The sequence below is a fragment of the Salmo salar genome, chromosome 12 (genome assembly GCF_965601325.2).
Source record: "Salmo salar chromosome 12, fSalSal1, whole genome shotgun sequence".
In the NCBI taxonomy this organism is placed as follows: Eukaryota; Metazoa; Chordata; class Actinopteri; order Salmoniformes; family Salmonidae; genus Salmo; species Salmo salar.
The window spans coordinates 99773430-99793771 of NC_138302.1; the positions used below are offsets into that span (position 1 = coordinate 99773430).

General features: G+C 44.9%; 1 protein-coding gene across 6 annotated transcripts in view; it reads left to right on the top strand.

Annotated features, from left to right (window-relative positions):
• The window catches only part of LOC106566212 (dedicator of cytokinesis protein 3), a 401791-nt gene that overhangs the window by 284927 nt on the left and 96522 nt on the right, over nucleotides 1-20342 (top strand). For all 6 annotated transcript variants that reach the window (XM_045691962.2, XM_082959510.1, XM_082959511.1 and 3 more), the window contains 3 exons: nucleotides 6157-6282; nucleotides 15333-15457; nucleotides 20292-20342. The exon at nucleotides 20292-20342 is cut by the window's right edge and continues 112 nt beyond it. In XM_045691962.2, the coding sequence (XP_045547918.2) occupies nucleotides 6157-6282; nucleotides 15333-15457; nucleotides 20292-20342 (302 nt within the window). The remainder of the gene's footprint in view (nucleotides 1-6156; nucleotides 6283-15332; nucleotides 15458-20291) is intronic.

Here is a 20342-nt window from a genome sequence, read left to right on the forward strand (position 1 = left end):
AAATGTTGGGTTGATGATTGGGACTTCCAATTGAAGGCAGGTGTGTATAGTTGCCTTTGATTGGAAGTCCTATATAGGTGTGTGTGTTTGTCTTTGGGGTGGTGGGGAATTGTTCTGTGTTGAGCCTATGCTAGCCAGACTGTTTGTAGTTGTTCGTTCGTTCTTTTTGTTTTGTGATTTTGTACGTTCATTTTTTGAAGTTAATAAATTCTCAAGATGAGCATACACGTACCTGCTGCGTATTGGTCCTCCTTCACCGACGACAACCGTGACAGAATCACCCACCAACAAAGGACCAAGCAGCGGAAGAAGGCTGGTGAGGTAAGGGAGACCGAGAGGCACCCCCAAGAATTTTTTAGGGGGGGGCACAAGGGCTGTTTGACAGGGCAAGAGCTGCCCGCCAGTCAACAGTCGCCAGAGCTGCCCGCCAGTCAACAGTCGTCGTCAGAGCTGCCCGCCAGTCAACAGTCGTCGTCAGAGCTGCCCGCCAGTCAACAGTCATCGTCAGAGCTGCCTGCCAGTCAACAGTCGTCGTCAGAGCTGCCCGCCAGTCAACAGTCGTCAGAGCTGCCCGCCAGTCAACAGTCGTCAGAGCTGCCCGCCAGTCAACAGTCGTCAGAGCTGCCCGCCAGTCAACAGTCGTCAGAGCTGCCCGCCAGTCAACAGTCGCCAGAGTGGCCAGACTGCGCTGAACTGCCGGAGTGGCCAGACTGCGCTGAACTGCCGGAGTGGCCAGACTGCGCTGACCTGCCGGAGTGGCCAGACTGCGCTGACCTGCCGGAGTGGCCAGACTGCGCTGACCTGCCGGAGTGGCCAGACTGCGCTGACCTGCCGGAGTGGCCAGACTGCGCTGACCTGCCGGCGTGGCCAGACTGCCCTGAACTGCCGGCGTGGCCAGACTGCCCTGAACTGCCGGCGTGGCCAGACTGCCCTGAACTGCCGGCGTGGCCAGACTGCCCTGAACTGCCGGCGTGGCCAGACTGCCCTGAACTGCCGGCGTGGCCAGACTACCCTGAACTGCCGGCGTGGCCAGACTGCCCTGAACTGCCGGCGTGGCCAGACTGCCCTGACCTGCCGGAGTGGCCAGACTGCCCTGACCTGCCGGAGTGGCCAGACTGCCCTGACCTGCCGGAGTGGCCAGACTGCCCTGACCTGCCGGAGTGGCCAGACTGCCCAGACAGTTCCCAATTGCCAGACTGCCCAGACTGTCCCGAGCTGCCAGACTGTCCCGAGCTGCCAGAGTGGCCCGACTGCCTGGAACGGCCTGCACCTGAGCCACCTCCAGGGTGTAGCACAGTGCCGTCGTTGACGGCAGCCACCCTCCCTTCCCTCCCTTATGGTTTAGGGGTTATTGTTTGTTGGGTTTTTGTTGGGGTATTGGGGATTTTCTTGTTTTTCTTTTTTAGGTGCATCCTGGAGTCTGCACCTTGAGGGGGGGGGTACTGTCACGTCCTGACCAGCAGAGGGCGTATTGCTTAGTCTAGGTCAGGATGTGGCAGGGGGTTTGTGTTTGTTAAATGTTGGGTTGATGATTGGGACTTCCAATTGAAGGCAGGTGTGTATAGTTGCCTTTGATTGGAAGTCCTATATAGGTGTGTGTGTTTGTCTTTGGGGTGGTGGGGAATTGTTCTGTGTTGAGCCTATGCTAGCCAGACTGTTTGTAGTTGTTCGTTCGTTCTTTTTGTTTTGTGATTTTGTACGTTCATTTTTTGAAGTTAATAAATTCTCAAGATGAGCATACACGTACCTGCTGCGTATTGGTCCTCCTTCACCGACGACAACCGTGACAGTTCTGTATTAAAAGTACACTAGTAAGAGATGTGGTGTTCTGTATTGAAAGTACACTACTAGTAGGAGATGTGGTGTTCTGTATTGAAAGTACACTAGTAGTAGGAGATGTGGCGTTCTGTATTAAAAGTACACTCGTAGGAGATGTGGCGTTCTGTATTAAAAGTACACTACTACTAGGAGATGTGGCATTCTGTATTAAAAGTACACTACTAGGAGATGTGGGGTTCTGTATTAAAACTACACTACTAGGAGATGTGGCGTTCTGTATTAAAAGTACACTACTACTAGGAGATGTGGTGTTCTGTATTAAAAGTACACTGGTAGGAGATGTGGCATTCTGTATTAAAAGTACACTAGTAGGAGATGTGGCGTTCTGTATTAAAAGTACACTAGTAGGAGATGTGGCGTTCTGTATTGAAAGTAAACTACTAGTAGGAGACGTGGCGTTCTGTATTAAAAGTACACTACTAGGAGATGTGGCGTTCTGTATTAAAAGTACACTACTACTAGGAGATGTGGTGTTCTGTATTAAAAGTACACTACTACTAGGAGATGTGGTGTTCTGTATTAAAAGTACACTAGTAAGAGATTTGGCGTTCTGCATTAAAAGTACACTACTACTAGGAGATGTGGTGTTCTGTATTAAAAGTACACTAGTAAGAGATTTGGCGTTCTGCATTAAAAGTACACTACTACTAGGAGATGTGGCATTCTGTATTAAAAGTACACTAGTAGTATGAGATGTGGTGTTCTGTATTAAAAATACACTAGTACTAGGAGATGTGGTGTTCTGTATTAAAAGTACACTAGTAAGAGATTTGGCGTTCTGCATTAAAAGTACACTACTACTAGGAGATGTGGCATTCTGTATTAAAAGTACACTAGTAAGAGATTTGGCGTTCTGTATTAAAAGTACACTACTACTAGGAGATGTGGCGTTCTGTATTAAAAGTACACTAGTAAGAGATTTGGCGCTCTGTATTAAAAGTACACTACTAGGAGATGTGGCGTTCTGTATTAAAAGAACACTACTAGGAGATGTGGCGTTCTGTATTAAAAGTACACTACTAGTAGGAGATGTGGTGTTCTGTATTAAAAGTCCACTACTACTAGGAGATGTGGCGTTCTGTATTAAAAGTACACTAGTAAGAGATTTGGCGCTCTGTATTAAAAGTACACTACTAGGAGATGTGGCGTTCTGTATTAAAAGAACACTACTAGGAGATGTGGCGTTCTGTATTAAAAGAACACTACTAGGAGATGTGGCGTTCTGTATTAAAAGAACACTACTAGGAGATGTGGTGTTCTGTATTAAAAGAACACTACTAGGAGATGTGGCGTTCTGTATTAAAAGAACACTACTAGGAGATGTGGTGTTCTGTATTAAAAGAACACTACTAGGAGATGTGGTGTTCTGTATTAAAAGAACACTACTAGGAGATGTGGCGTTCTGTATTAAAAGAACACTACTAGGAGATGTGGCGTTCTGTATTAAAAGAACACTACTAGGAGATGTGGCGTTCTGTATTAAAAGTACACTACTAGGAGATGTGGCGTTCTGTATTAAAAGAACACTACTAGGAGATGTGGCGTTCTGTATTAAAAGTACACTACTAGGAGATGTGGCGTTCTGTATTAAAAGTACACTACTAGGAGATGTGGCGTTCTGTATTAAAAGAACACTACTAGGAGATGTGGCGTTCTGTATTAAAAGAACACTACTAGGAGATGTGGCGTTCTGTATTAAAAGTACACTACTACTAGGAGATGTGGCGTTCTGTATTAAAAGAACACTACTAGGAGATGTGGCGTTCTGTATTAAAAGAACACTACTAGGAGATGTGGCGTTCTGTATTAAAAGAACACTACTAGGAGATGTGGCGTTCTGTATTAAAAGAACACTACTAGGAGATGTGGCGTTCTGTATTAAAAGAACACTACTAGGAGATGTGGCGTTCTGTATTAAAAGAACACTACTAGGAGATGTGGCGTTCTGTATTAAAAGAACACTACTAGGAGATGTGGCGTTCTGTATTAAAAGTACACTACTACTAGGAGATGTGGCGTTCTGTATTAAAAGAACACTACTAGGAGATGTGGCGTTCTGTATTAAAAGAACACTACTAGGAGATGTGGCGTTCTGTATTAAAAGAACACTACTACTAGGAGATGTGGCGTTCTGTATTAAAAGAACACTACTAGGAGATGTGGCGTTCTGTATTAAAAGTACACTACTAGGAGATGTGGCGTTCTGTATTAAAAGAACACTACTAGGAGATGTGGCGTTCTGTATTAAAAGTACACTACTAGGAGATGTGGCGTTCTGTATTAAAAGAACACTACTAGGAGATGTGGCGTTCTGTATTAAAAGAACACTACTAGGAGATGTGGCGTTCTGTATTAAAAGTACACTACTAGGAGATGTGGCGTTCTGTATTAAAAGAACACTACTAGGAGATGTGGCGTTCTGTATTAAAAGTACACTAGTAGGAGATGTGGCGTTAAGGGGAAGATGAACATGTAGTCTTACACACGCAGTCATATGCACGGACACGCTTACACACGCGATACCCCCTGTCCCACACACGCACACACTCACACACAGACACTAGTGGTAGTGTTTTAGTAATAGCAGAATGCCGTAGTGTATGCAGTAGTGGGGAAGTCGCTGCAGGGCTCAGTTACAATATTCATCCATGCTGGCACCATCTCTAAATGTCTGGTAATTTGCTGCCAGATAAACAGCAATCATGACAAAGTTTTCTAATATGAAATTAAGTGATACTGTCTTGTCTGTTGTTCCCACTCCATCCCGGGTCTGATCAGATCTTAACAGAAAAAGGCCTGAGGAGATACTTCATCTTCGTCTTCGTCATCGTCACGCTAGGTCCCCACTGGGCACACACTGGTTGAATCAACGTTGTTTCCACCGTCATGTCAATGAAATTACGTTGAACCAACGTGGAATAGATGTTGAATTGACGTCTGTGCCCAGTGGGTCTGATTATCTCTCTGTCTTCTTCTACTCAGGTCTGATCATCTCTCTGTCTTCTTCTCCTCAGGTCTGATCATCTCTCTGTCTTCTTCTCCTCAGGTCTGATCATCTCTCTGTCTTCTTCTCCTCAGGTCTGATCATCTCTCTGTCTTCTTCTCCTCAGGTCTGATCATCTCTCTGTCTTCTTCTACTCAGGTCTGATCATCTCTCTGTCTTCTTCTCCTCAGGTCTGATCATCTCTCTGTCATCTTCTCCTCAGGTCTGATTATCTCTGTCTTCTTCTACTCAGGTCTGATTATCTCTCTGTCTTCTTCTCCTCAGGTCTGATCATCTCTCGGTCTTCTTCTACTCAGGTCTGATCGTCTCTCTGTCTTCTTCTTCTCAGATCTGATCATCTCTCTGTCTTCTTCTCCTCAGGTCTGATCATCTCTCTGTCTTCTTCTCCTCAGGTCTGATCATCTCTCTGTCTTCTTCTCCTCAGGTCTGATCATCTCTCTGTCTTCTTCTCCTCAGGTCTGATCATCTCTCTGTCTTCTTCTACTCAGGTCTGATCATCTCTCTGTCTTCTTCTCCTCAGGTCTGATCATCTCTCTGTCATCTTCTCCTCAGGTCTGATTATCTCTGTCTTCTTCTACTCAGGTCTGATTATCTCTCTGTCTTCTTCTACTCAGGTCTGATTATCTCTCTGTCTTCTTCTACTCAGGTCTGATCATCTCTCTGTCTTCTTCTACTCAGGTCTGATTATGTCTCTGTCTTCTTCTCCTCAGGTCTGATCATCTCTCTGTCTTCTTCTCCTCAGGTCTGATCATCTCTCGGTCTTCTTCTCCTCAGGTCTGATCATCTCTCTGTCTTCTTCTTCTCAGATCTGATCATCTCTCTGTCTTCTTCTCCTCAGGTCTGATCATCTCTCGGTCTTCTTCTACTCAGGTCTGATCGTCTCTCTGTCTTCTTCTCCTCAGGTCTGATCATCTCTCTGTCTTCTTCTTCTCAGATCTGATCATCTCTCTGTCTTCTCCTCAGGTCTGATCATCTCTCTGTCTTCTTCTCCTCAGGTCTGATCATCTCTCTGTCTTCTTCTCCTCAGGTCTGATCATCTCTCTGTCTTCTTCTCCTCAGGTCTGATCATCTCTCTGTCTTCTTCTACTCAGGTCTGATCATCTCTCTGTCTTCTTCTCCTCAGGTCTGATCATCTCTCTGTCATCTTCTCCTCAGGTCTGATTATCTCTGTCTTCTTCTACTCAGGTCTGATTATCTCTCTGTCTTCTTCTACTCAGGTCTGATTATCTCTCTGTCTTCTTCTACTCAGGTCTGATCATCTATCTGTCATCTTCTACTCAGGTCTGATCATCTCTCTGTCGTCTTCTTGTTAGGTCTGATCATCTCTCTCCAGCTGCTGCGAGGAGAGATGGAACAGATAAGGAGAGAGAACCCGATGATCTTCAATAGAGGCGTGGCCTTGACACGCAAGCTGGGTTTCCCCGATGTCATCATGCCAGGTGAGGGCTGGGCTGCTGGAGTTTAATTACATTCAAATCGAATACAACTTTATTAGGACAATCTTAGGACAAATACTAAAAAGGTTTCAGTGGTGCTTCAAACATCTACAACACACTAGCGCAGAATCAGTATTTCTGTGGAAGTCAGGGCTGAAAGAGTGTGTATGGGCAGGTGTAATATACAGGGTGGTGTACACCTGGCTCTGCTCTCTCTAGGTAAATAGGACCAGGAAGTTTTATTCTGACCATGTGACCTAACCAGTAAAAACTCTGAACCCTACTCTGGGCCTGTCTATCTGTTTGTCCATCCTTTTGTCCGTCGGTCAGTCACGTTGCACTGTTGTGGTCCACATTCCTCTAGTGATTGATGGTATCTGCACTTTACCCCCCCCCCCCAAAAAAAAATCAATATTCCCACTCAGCTTCTAAATTCTCATTCCGTTATTGCATCTCTTTATATTGGTTAGTTTTAGTGTGAATAGTTCAGCTCCAGTTCATCTTTATATCTGCTTCCCAGCTGTCCTCATTGTGTTAAACTCAGGACCTGCTTCCCAGCTGTCCTCCTTGTGTTAAACTCAGGATCTGCTTCCCAGCTGTCCTCATTGTGTTAAACTCAGGATCTGCTTCCCAGCTGTCCTCCTTGTGTTATAAACTCAGGACCTGCTTCCCAGCTGTCCTCATTGTGTTAAACTCAGGATCTGCTTCCCAGCTGTCCTCATTGTGTTAAACTCAGGATCTGCTTCCCAGCTGTCCTCATTGTGTTAAACTCAGGATCTGCTTCCCAGCTGTCCTCATTGTGTTAAACTCAGGATCTGCTTCCCAGCTGTCCTCCTTGTGTTAAACTCAGGCCCTACTGCATTCGTTCACATACAAAGCTAATCAGTTCAAATCCCCCCTTGTTGAAGTGAAATGTCAATACATCAGTAGGTCTGAGTAACTGATAGGTAAGAGAGGACAGTTCAGTATTCATAAGCCCTTACAACTCATCCAGAACGCCGCAGCCCGTCTGGTGTTCAACCTTCCCAAGTTCTCTCACGTCACCCTGCTCCTCCGCTCTCTCCACTGGCTTCCAGTTGAAGCTCGCATCTGCTACAAGACCATGGTGCTTGCCCACAGAGCTGTGAGGGGAACGGCACCTCCGTACCTTCAGGCTCTGATCAGTCCCTACACCCAAAGAAAGGGCACTGCGTTCATCCACCTCTGGCCTGCTCGCCTCCCTACCTCTGCGGAAGCACAGTTCCCGCTCAGCCCAGTCAAAACTGTTCGCTGCTCTGGCACCCCAATGGTGGAACAAGCTCCCTCACGACGCCAGGACAGCGGAGTCAATCACCACCTTCCGGAGACACCTGAAACCCCACCTCTTTAAGGAATACCTGGGAGAGGATAAAGTAATCCTTCTACCCCCCCCCCAAAAAAAGATATAGATGTACGATTGTAAAGTGGTTGTTCCACTGGATATCATAAGGTGAATGCACCAATTTGTAAGTCGCTCTGGATAAGAGCGTCTGCTAAATGACGTAAATGTAAAAAATGTAATAGATTTATAAATGTTTATTTCTCCACGGGATTGATGGTGGCAAGTATAAGCAGACCTGGGTTCAAATGGTATTTTAAATCATTTCACTTCATCTGTGATTGATAAAGCTTGCCTGGCTTAATAGATCAATAGGAAATTACGAACCCTGTCAATCTGGCACTCCAGGCAGGCTAAAGAAAACGCCTCAAAGTATTAAAGATTTCAAATAGTATTTGGACCCAGGTCTGAGTAGCAGTAGGCTTCAGCTGACTCAATCCAATCTGGCGGTGAAATAATGTCTTGCCCTCTGATTACACGGAGGGAAACAAAATAGTGGCACTCTTTTTGTAGATGGCTGGCCTGGTTGTCATGGAGACAAGTTAACGAGAGCACTTTATCATGCTACATGCTACAAGCTAGCTATAGAGTACATTTAGCATGGCCCAATTTAAGTGGTACGAGTAGTCTCTTTCAACAGCCGTCATTCTGTAGTTTGCTTTTCCTTTTTCCCCATGTCATGTGTTACTGTGTCTCTTTCTGTGTCACCGGTGTCTATCTGGCCCCTCCTCCCTGGTGTCTATCTGGCCCCTCCTCCCTGGTGTCCATCTGGCCCCTCCTCCCTGGTGTCCATCTGGCCCCTCCTCCCTGCCCTCCCCTCACCATAGAGACGGAGGTAAATTGGTGTAAGTGCCGCCCCTCTGTGCCCTTGCCTGACTCTTCCTCTACATTGCTCTGTCTGGCTGACTCCTCCCCTAGCTACTCTGTCTGGCTGACTTCCTCTGTATTGCTCTGTCTGGCTGACTTCCTCTGTATTGCTCTGTCTACCTGACTCTTCCTCTGCATTGCTCTGTCTGGCTGACTTCCTCTGCATGTCTCTGTCTGCCTGACTCTTCCTCTACATTGCTCTGTCTGGCTGACTTCCTCTGCATTGCTCTGTCTGGCTGACTTCCTCTGCATTGCTCTGTCTGGCTGACTTCCTCTGCATGTCTCTGTCTGGCTGACTTCCTCTGTATTGCTCTGTCTGGCTGACTTCCTCTGCATTGCTCTGTCTGGCTGACTTCCTCTGCATTGCTCTGTCTGGCTGACTTCCTCTGCATTGCTCTGTCTGGCTGACTTCCTCTGCATTGCTCTGTCTGGCTGACTTCCTCTGCATTGCTCTGTCTGGCTGACTTCCTCTGCATTGCTCTGTCTGGCTGACTTCCTCTGCATTGCTCTGTCTGGCTGACTTCCTCTGCATTGCGCTGTCTGGCTGACTCCTTGCTTTGCGATTCAGTCAACCACCTTGTGTGATGAGTAATATTGCGTGAGACCTAAAGAACTAATGCCTAGTCTTCAGCTGAGACAGTTAAAACCTCTACGGGATCGGTGTCCCCACCGCGGGACGGTTGAGCTAACGTAGGCTAATGTGATTAGCATGATGTTGTAAGTAACAAGAACATTTCCCAGGACATATACATATCTGATATTGGCAGAAAGCTTAAATTCTTGTTAATCTAACTGCACTGTACAATTTACAGTAGCTATTACAGTGAAAGAATAGCATGCTATTGTTTGAGGAGAGTGCACAGTTATGGACTTGAAAATGTATTAATAAACCAATTAGGCACATTTGGGCAGTCTTGATACAACATTTTGAACAGATATACAATTGTTCATTGGATCAGTCTAAAACGTTGCACTACACTGCTGCCATCTAGTGGCCACAATCTAAATTGCGCCTGGGCTGCAATAATACATTATGGCCTTTTTCTTGCATTTCAAAGATGGTACCATTTGTTTCTAAACACATGTTTTTTTCTTTGTATTATCTTTTACCAGATCTAATGTGTTATATTCTCCTACATTCACTTCACATTTCCACAAACTTCAAAGTGTTTCCTTTCAAATGGTATCAATAATATGCATATCCTTGTTTCAGGGCCTGAGCTACAGGCAGTTAGTTAGATTTAGTTGTGTCATTTTAGGTACTTTTTTTTTTTTAATAAAGGGTCCGATTGTAGCGTGCAGAACATCATACATTGAAACCCAGTCGTCATTCTTACACTGTCAGTCAGCCCTACATGGACACACCTAGCCTAGTACTCAGCCCTACACCTAGCCTAGTCATCAGCCCTACATATAGCCTAGTACTCAGCCCTACATCTAGCCTAGTACTCAGCCCTACATCTAACCTAGTACTCAGCCCTACAACTAGCCTAGTACTCAGCCCTACATCTAGCCTAGTACTCTGCCCTACATCTAGCCTAGTACTCTGCCCTACATCTAGCCTAGTACTCAGCCCTACATCTAGCCTAGTACTCATCCCTACATCTAGTCTAGTACTCAGCCCTACATCTAGTCTAGTACTCAGCCCTACATCTAGCCTAGTACTCAGCCCTACATCTAACCTAGTACTCAGCCCTACAACTAGCCTAGTACTCAGCCCTACATCTAGCCGAGTACTCAGCTCTACATCTAGCCGAGTACTCAGCCCTACATCTAGTCTAGTACTCAGCCCGACATCTAGCCTAGTACTCAGCCCTACATGGACACATCTAACCTAGTACTCAGCCCTACATCTAGCCTAGTACTCAGCTCTGCATGGACACATCTAGCCTAGTACTCAGCCCTACATCTAGTCTAGTACTCAGCCCGACATCTAGCCTAGTACTCAGCCCTACATCTAGCCTAATACTCAGCCCTACATGGACACATCTAACCTAGTACTCAGCCCTACATCTAGCCTAGTATTCAGCCCTACATCTAGCATAGTACTCAGCCCTACACCTAGCCTAGTATTCAGCCCTACATCTAGCATAGTACTCAGCCCTACATCTAGCCTAGTACTCAGCCCTACATCTAGCATAGTACTCAGCCCTACATCTAGCATAGTACTCAGCCCTACATCTAGCCTAGTACTCAGCCCTACATCTAGCCTAGTACTCAGCCCTACATGGACACACCTAGCCTAGTATTCAGCCCTACATCTAGCATAGTACTCAGCCCTACATCTAGCCTAGTACTCAGCCCTACATCTAGCATAGTACTCAGCCCTACATCTAGCATAGTACTCAGCCCTACACCTAGCCTAGTACTCAGCCCTACATCTAGCCTAGTACTCAGCCCTACATCTAGCCTAGTACTCAGCCCTACATCTAACCTAGTACTCAGCCCTACATCTAACCTAGTACTCAGCCCTACATCTAGCCTAGTACTCAGCTCTACATGGACACATCTAGCCTAGTTCTCAGCCCTACATCTAGCCTAGTACTCAGCCCTACATCTAGCCTAGTACTCAGCCCTACATGGACACATCTAACCTAGTACTCAGCCCTACATCTAGCCTAGTACTCAGCTCTGCATGGACACATCTAGCCTAGTACTCAGCCCTACATCTAGTCTAGTACTCAGCCCGACATCTAGCCTAGTACTCAGCCCTACATCTAGCCTAATACTCAGCCCTACATGGACACATCTAACCTAGTACTCAGCCCTACATCTAGCCTAGTATTCAGCCCTACATCTAGCATAGTACTCAGCCCTACACCTAGCCTAGTATTCAGCCCTACATCTAGCATAGTACTCAGCCCTACATCTAGCCTAGTACTCAGCCCTACATCTAGCATAGTACTCAGCCCTACATCTAGCATAGTACTCAGCCCTACATCTAGCCTAGTACTCAGCCCTACATCTAGCCTAGTACTCAGCCCTACATGGACACACCTAGCCTAGTATTCAGCCCTACATCTAGCATAGTACTCAGCCCTACATCTAGCCTAGTACTCAGCCCTACATCTAGCATAGTACTCAGCCCTACATCTAGCATAGTACTCAGCCCTACACCTAGCCTAGTACTCAGCCCTACATCTAGCCTAGTACTCAGCCCTACATCTAGCCTAGTACTCAGCCCTACATCTAACCTAGTACTCAGCCCTACATCTAACCTAGTACTCAGCCCTACATCTAGCCTAGTACTCAGCTCTACATGGACACATCTAGCCTAGTTCTCAGCCCTACATCTAGCCTAGTACTCAGCCCTACATCTAGCCTAGTACTCAGCCCTACACCTAGCCTAGTACTCAGCCCTACATCTAACCTAGTACTCAGCCCTACATCTAACCTAGTACTCAGCCCTACATCTAACCTAGTACTCAGCCCTACATCTAACCTAGTACTACACAAGTCATGTTTCAGTAGTGTCTGACTGACTCCATCCTGCTACTGTAAAATAACCTGAAATAATCCATGACGTGTGTGTGTGTGTGTGTGTGAGTCTTGGGCAGCTAATGGGAAAGTAAAGTTTTAATGGGGTCCAATCTACTAAGACCCAGATAACATCGATCCACCATGTGATTGCAGCCACATATCATCTGGTGCAAGTCAAACTTAGTGCACTATATAGGGAATAGGGTCCCATAGGGCTCTGGTCTAAAGTAGTGCACTATATAGGGAATAGGGTTCCATAGGGCTCTGGTCTATAGTAGTGCACTATATAGGGAATAGTGTACCATATGGCTCTGGTCTATAGTAGTGCACTATATAGGGAATAGGGTTCCATAGGGCTCTGGTCTATAGTAGTGCACTATATAGGGAATAGGGTACCATAGGGCTCTGGTCTATAGTAGTGCACTATATAGGGAATAGGGTTCCATAGGGCTCTGGTCTAAAGTAGTGCACTATATAGGGAATAGGGTTCCATAGGGCTCTGGTCTAAAGTAGTGCACTATATAGGGAATAGGGTTCCATAGGGCTCTGGTCTATAGTAGTGCACTATATAGGGAATAGGGTGCCATAGGGCTCTGTCCTAAAGTACTGCACTATATAGGGAATAGGGTTCCATTTGGTATGCACCCACAGAGGGCCTCCCGAGTGGTGTGGTGGTCTAAGGCACTGCAGAGCTGTTGCTAGCGTCTAGCTAGCAGCCCAGCGTCGTCCGGGTAAGGGGAGGGTTTGGCCGTCAGGGATGTCCTTGTCCCATCGCGAACTAGCAACTCCTGTGGCAGGCCGGGCGCAGTGCACGCTGACTAGGTCGCCAGGTGTACGGTGTTTCCTCAGACACGTTGGTGCGGCTGGCTTCCGGGTTAAGTGGGCAGTGTGTCAAGAAGCAGTGCGGCTTGGCGGTGTCGTGTTTTGGAAGACGCACGGCTCTCGACCTTCACCTCTCCCGAGTCCGTACGGGAGTTGCAGCGATGAGACAAGACTGTAAATACCAATTCTCCGGCATTTATATCATTTATTTATATAAAAACAGAAATGCTACCGGACTATGTTACAATGTCCGTAACTACCTTAACACTTAGAATGGATGTGCAATGCATTGCATCATCCTAAGTGATATGCTAGTGTTGATATTGGAACAGGGCCACAGTCTAACTTGCCGTACCAGGCATTGAAAGCATACACAGTCTGTCTTGTCTATCTTCATATTCATATTACCGTCATCATTCCTGTACAATCTCTCCTCATAAAGGGTAATCTCCTCCGTGCCACAGATGTTTATATGCTTATCGGTATACTGTATATCTCTGTTTCCATTTGCAATCACATGAGCACTGTGGATGAGTGAGTGGAGGCTTTTCACATTCTGTAAATGGGCAAAGGTGGTATTTGGAGAAGATGAGATGAATTTGATGGGTGTTTGGAGAGAGAGCGAGGTAAGAGAGAGGGGGAGAAACAGAGAGGCAGTGAGTTAGAGAGAGTGGGGCTGGGGAGAGCTAGATAAAGAGAGCGAGAGAAGCGAGAAAGAGCAAAAGAGAGAGAACAGAGAACAGAGAGAAAGACCAGAGATAGCGCAAGAGAGAGAGATAGCGTGCAACAGAGAGACAACGAGAGAGATAATGTAGTTAAACTGTAGTAATATTACTGTAATAATGTAGTTAAACTGTAGTAATATTAATGTACTAATGTAGTTAAACTGTAGTAATATTACTGTGATAATGTAGATAAACTGTAGTAATATTACTGTAATAATGTAGTTAAACTGTAGTACTATTAATGTTATAATGTAGTTAAACTGTAGTAATATTACTGTAATAATGTAGTTAAACTGTAGTAATATTAACGTAGTCATGTAGTTAAACTGTAGTAATATTAATGTAATAATGTAGTTAAACTGAAGTAATATTACTGTAATAATGTAGTTAAACTGTACTAATATTACTGTAATAATGTAGATAACTGTAGTAATATTAATGTAATAATGTACTTAACTGTAGTAATATTAACATAGTAATGTAGTTAAACTGTAGTACTATTAATGTAATAATGTAGATAAACTGTAGTATTGTTAATGTGGTAATGTAGTTAAACTGTAGTATTGTTAATGTGGTAATGTAGTTAAACTGAAGTAATAATAATGTAGTCATGTAGTTAAACTGTAGAAATATTAATGTAACAATATAGTTCAAATGTAGTCATGTGGCTTCCTCATCTTTAATGCATGACTAAAACATCTAAAAGGGTTTTCTGTGATGTTCACACATGTAAAATACATCTTACTGTACAATCTGTCCGTGATACAGCCCACCAATCAATACACACCATTCCTCTTAAAGACAATGGTAGCTCATTGTGCCCATCTTTTCAATATTAACGGTTAGTACCGTGCAGAACAGCAGCAGACTCACTGAGTTCTGAGGAAGGAAAGCTTCTCCTAAAAAAAAACCTTTATCCATGCAGAATATTCATTGATGTAGTATTTAATAACATCATGGAGATATAGAGATGTTTTACTCGTAGTAATATCTCCTTTTTTAGGATCCAAAGCTTCTTAGACGTTACTGTACAATATCCACACACATCGTAGTCCCACAGTCGATGCCTTGGTTTAAACTCACCCAGAGGCAATGATGGACTGAGCTTTTAACATTCATTTTAACAGTCAAAAAGTCTCTTAAGCTTTAGAGCCAGGACAAAAAAAGAGAAGTGAGAACACTGGTTATCACTCTGAATAGGAAGGAGTGTGTGTGTGTGTGTGTGTGTGTGTGTGTGGTGTGTGTGTGTGTGTGTGTGTGTGTGTGTGTGTGTGTGTGTGTGTGTGTGTGTGTGTGTGTGTGTGTGTGTGTGTGTGTGTGTGTGTGTGTGTGTTTGTGTGTGTGTGTGTGTGTGTGTGTGTGTGTGTGTTCACGGGTAAATAGGTCAACAGTTTCGAAAAGATCGATGGTGTGTTTTGGCATCTAGCAGCACATCCAGGGGTGTGGTGGAGATAGGCCAGTTAGCTGAGTGTTTACCCAGGGGAAAAGGTCATGTTTTGTGGGGAGGTGAAGGAGAGGGATGGGGCTCTGAAAGTGGAAGATCTGGGTATAAACTCTACTCTCACAGCCTCTCTCTACCAGCCGGAATCACTGTTACGTCATAGACAGAAAAGGGGGATTTCGTTCAAATAAAAATAAAAAATACCGTCATGTCCAACAGATACTTCTTTGACCAACCAATCAGCCGAAAGTGAATTAATTTCAGTCATTTTTATTTAATTTTTTAGCAACAACCCATTGGGTGATGCGACCAAAGTTAAGCCCCTTTATGTAAATTGGGTGTGTCTGTCTAATCTCTCCAGGTGACACCCGTAATGACCTCTATCTCACCTTGGAGAGAGGAGACTTTGAGAGGGGAGGAAAGAGTGTCCAGAAGAACATTGAGGTCACTGTTTACGTGCTCTACGCAGACGGAGAGATACTCAAGGTAGGTGGTGTTTTTCTTTTTCTTCCTGACGACCGTAAAATGTCAGGCGACCTTACGAATATGTTTTATACACTGAACAAAAAATATATAAACGCAACGTGTAAAGTGTTGGTCTCATGTTTCATGAGCTGAAATTAAAGATCCCAGACATTTTCCATACGCACAAAAAGCTTATTTCTCTAAGATGTTGTTCACAAATTTCTTTACATCCCTGTTGGTGAGCATTTCTCTTTAGCCAAGATAATCCATCCACCTGACAGATGTGACATATCAAGAAGCTAATTAAACAGCATGCTCTTTACACAGGTGCACCTTGTGCTGGGAACAATAAAAGGCCACTTTAAAACCAATGCCACACATGTCTCAATTTTTGAGGGAACGTGCAATTGGCATGCTGACTGCAGGACTGTCCACCAGAGAGGTTGCCAGAGAATGTAATGTTCATTTCTATACCACAATGTCGTTTTAGAGAATTTTGCAGTGCGTCCTACCGGCCTCACAACCACAGAGCACGTGTAACCACGCCAGCTCAGGACCTCCACATCCTGCTTCTTCACCTGCGGTATCATCTGAGACCAGCCACCCGGACAGCTGTTGAAACTGTGGGTTTGCAAAACCGAAGAATTTCTTCACAAACTTCTCAGAAACCGTCTCAGGGAAGCTCATCTGAGTGCTCGTCGTCCTCACCAGGGTCTTGACCTGACTGAAGTTCGGCATCGTAACCGACTTCAGTGGGCAAACGCTCACCTTCGATGGCCACTGGCACGCTGGAGAAGTGTGCTCTTTTCTGTTTCAACTGTACCGGGCAGATGGCAGACAGTGTGTATGGCGTCGTGTGGGCGAGCGGTTTGCTGATGTCAACGTTGTGAACAGAGTGCCCATGGTGGTGGTGGGGTTATGGTATGGGCAGGCATAAGCTACGGACAACGAACAAAATTGCATTTTATCGATGGCAATTTGAATGCACAGAGATACAGTGATGAGATCCTGAGGCCCATTGTTGTGCCATTCATCCGTCGCCATCACCTCATGTTTCAGCATGATGATGCACAGCCCCATGTCACAAGGATCTTTACACAATTCCTGGAAGCTGAAAATGTCCCAGTTCTTCCATGGCCTGCATACTTACCAGACATGTCACCCATTGAGCATGTTTGGGATGCTCTGGATCGACGTGTATGACAGCATGTTCCAGTTCCCGCCAATATCCAGCAACTTCAGACAGCCATTGAAGAGAAGTGGGACAACTTTCTACAGTCCACAATCAACATCCTGATCAACTCTACGCGAAAGAGATTTGACGAGTTGCATGAGACAAATGGTCGTCACACCAGATGCGGACTGGTTTTATTTTCTTTAAAGGTATCTGTGACCAACAGATGCATATCTGTACTCCCAGTCATGTGAAATCCATAGATTAGAGCCAAATGTATTTATTTACATTGACTGATTTCCTTATATGAGCTGTAATTCATTAAAATCTTTGAAATTGGTGCATGTTGCATTTATATTTTTGTTCAGTGTAGTTACTTTGCTAATCTGCCAAGATTTTTTTACACTCCAACGTTTTAGTAACATCTGACATTAACTTTTTGTTTTAATATACACTGCTCAAAAAAATAAAGGGAACACTTAAACAACACAATGTAACTCCAAGTCAATCACACTTCTGTGAAATCAAACTGTCCACTTAGGAAGCAACACTGATTGACAATAAATTTCACATGCTGTTGTGCAAATGGAATAGACAACAGGTGGAAATTATAGGCAATTAGCAAGACATCCCCCAATAAAGGAGTGGTTCTGCAGGTGGTGACCACAGACCACTTCTCAGTTCCTATGCTTCCTGGCTGATGTTTTGGTCACTTTTGAATGCTGGCGGTGCTTTCACTCTAGTGGTAGCATGAGACGGAGTCTACAACCTACACAAGTGGCTCAGGTAGTGCAGCTCATCCAGGATGGCACATCAATGCGAGCTATGGCAAGGTTTGCTGTGTCTGTCAGCGTAGTGTCCAGAGCATGGAGGCGCTACCAGGAGACAGGCCAGTACATCAGGAGACGTGGAGAAGGCCGTAGGAGGGCAACAACCCAGCAGCAGGACCGCTACCTCCGCCTTTGTGCAAGGAGGAGCAGGAGGAGCACTGCCAGAGCCCTGCAAAATTACCTCCAGCAGGCCACAAATGTGCATGTGTCTGCTCAAACGGTCAAACAGACTCCATGAGGGTGGTATGAGGGCCCGACGTCCACAGGTGGGGGTTGTGCTTACAGCCCAACACCATGCAGGACGTTTGGCATTTGCCAAAGAACACCAAGATTGGCAAATTCGCCACTGGCGCCCTGTGCTCTTCACAGATGAAAGCAGGTTCACACTGAGCACATGTGACAGACGTGACAGAGTCAGGATGCCGTGGAGAACGTTCTGCTGCCTGCAACATCCTCCAGTATGACCGGTTTGGCGGTGGGTCAGTCATGGTGTGGGGTGGCATTTCTTTGGGGGCCCGCACAGCCCTTCATGTGCTCGCCAGAGGTAGCCTGACTGCCATTAGGTACTGAGATGAGATCCTCAGACCCCTTGTGAGACCATATGCTGGTGCGGTTGGCCCTGGGTTCCTCCTAATGCAAGACAATGCTAGACCTCATGTGGCTGGAGTGTGTCAGCAGTTCCTGCAAGTGGAAGGCATTGATGCTATGGACTGGCCCGCCCGTTCCCCAGATCGGAATCCAATTCAGCACATCTGGGACATCATGTCTCGCTCCATCCACCAACGCCACGTTGCACCACAGACTGTCCAGGAGTTGGCGGATGCTTTAGTCCAGGTCTGAGAGGAGATCCCTCAGGAGACCATCCGCCACCTCATCAGGAGCATGCCCAGGCGTTGTAGGGAGGTCATACAGGCACGTGGAGGCCACACACACTACTGAGCCTCATTTTGACTTGTTTTAAGGACATTACATCAAAGTTGGATCAGCCTGTAGTGTGGTTTTCCACTTTAATTTTGAGTGTGACTCCAAATCCAGACCTCCATGGGTTGATAAATTGGATTTCCATTGATTATTTTTGTGTGATTTGGTTGTCAGCCCATTCAACTATGTAAAGAAAAAAGTATTTAATAAGATTATTTCATTCATTCAGATCTAGGATGTATAATTTTAGTGTTCCCTTTATTTTTTTGAGCAGTGTATATATATATATATATATATATATATATATATATATATATATATATATATATATATATACAGTACCAGTAAACATTTTGGAAACACTGGCTCATTCAAGGGTTTTTCTTTATTTTTACTATTTTCTACATTGCATAGTAATAGTGAAGACATCAAAAGTATGAAATAACATATATGGAATCATGTAGTATCCAAAAAAGTGTTAAACAAATTCTTTAGTGTAACCACCCTTTCCCTTGATGACAGCTTTGCACACTCTTGGCATTCTCTCAATCAGCTTCACCTGGAATGCTTTTCCAACACTCCTGAAGGAGTTCCCACATATGCTGAGCACTTGTTGGCTGCTTTTCCTTCACTCTGTAGTTCAACTCATCCCAAACCATCTCAATTGGGTTGAGGTTGGGGGATTGTGGAGGCCAGGTCATCAGATGCAGCACTCCATCACTCTCCTTCTTGGTCAAATAGCCCTTACACAGTGTGTTGGGTCATTGTCCTGTTGAAAAACAAATGATAGTCCCACTAAGTGCAAATCAGATGGGATGGTGTATCGCTGCAGAATGCTGTGGTAGCCATGCTGGTTTAGTGTGCCTTGAATTCTAAATAAATCACCAACAGTGTCACCAGCAAAGCACCCCCACACCATCACACCTCCTCCTCCATGCTTCACGGTGGGAACCACACACACTAATATATAAAGATATAGCGGTTGGATCCAAAAATCTCAAATTTGGACTAATCAGACCAAAGGACAGTACCAGTCTAATGTCCATTGCTCGTGTTTCTTGGCCCAAACAAGTCTCGTCTTCTTATTGGTGTCCTTTAGTAGTGGTTTCTTTGCAGAAATTCAACCATGAAGGTCTGATTCACGCAGCCTCCTCTGAACAGTTGATGTTGAGAGTGTCTGTTACTTGAACTCTGTGAAGCATTTATTTGGACTGCAATTTCTTAGGCTGGTAACTCTAATGATCTCATCCTCTGCAGCAGAGGTAACTCTGGTTCTTCCTTTCCTGTGGCAGTCCTCATGAGAGCCAGTTTCATCATAGCACTTGATGGTTTTTGCCACTGCGCTTGAAGAAACTTTCAAAGTTCTTGAAATTTTCCGGATTGACTGACCTTCATGTCTTAAAGTAATGACAGACTGTCGTTTCTTTTTGCTTATTTGAGCTGTTCTTGCCATAATAAGGACTTGGTCTTTTACCAAATAGGGGTATCTTCTGTATACCAATATCTTCTGTATACCTTGTCACAACACAAGTGATTGGCTCAAACGCATTAGAAGGAAAGAAATTCCAAAAATTAACTTTTAACAAGGCACACCTGCTCATTGAAATGCATTCCAGGTGACTACCTCATGAAGCTGGTTGAGAGAATGCCAAGAGTGTGCAAAGCTGTCATCAAGGCAAAGGGTGGCTACTTTGAAGAATCTCAAATATATATATTTTGATTTGTTTAACACTTTTTTGGTTACTACATGATTCCATATGTGTTATTTCATAGTTTTGATGTCTTCACTCCTATTCTAAAATGTAGACAATAGTAACAATAAAGAAAAAACCTGGAGTAGGTGTGTCCAAACTTTTGACTGGTACTGTCTAAATAATTGTATGCTGTCCGTGTGTGTCTGTATAAATATGTACTTACCTGTTCTTCTCAGGACTGTATCAGCCTGGGCAGTGGTGAGCCCCACATCAGTGAACATCGTTCA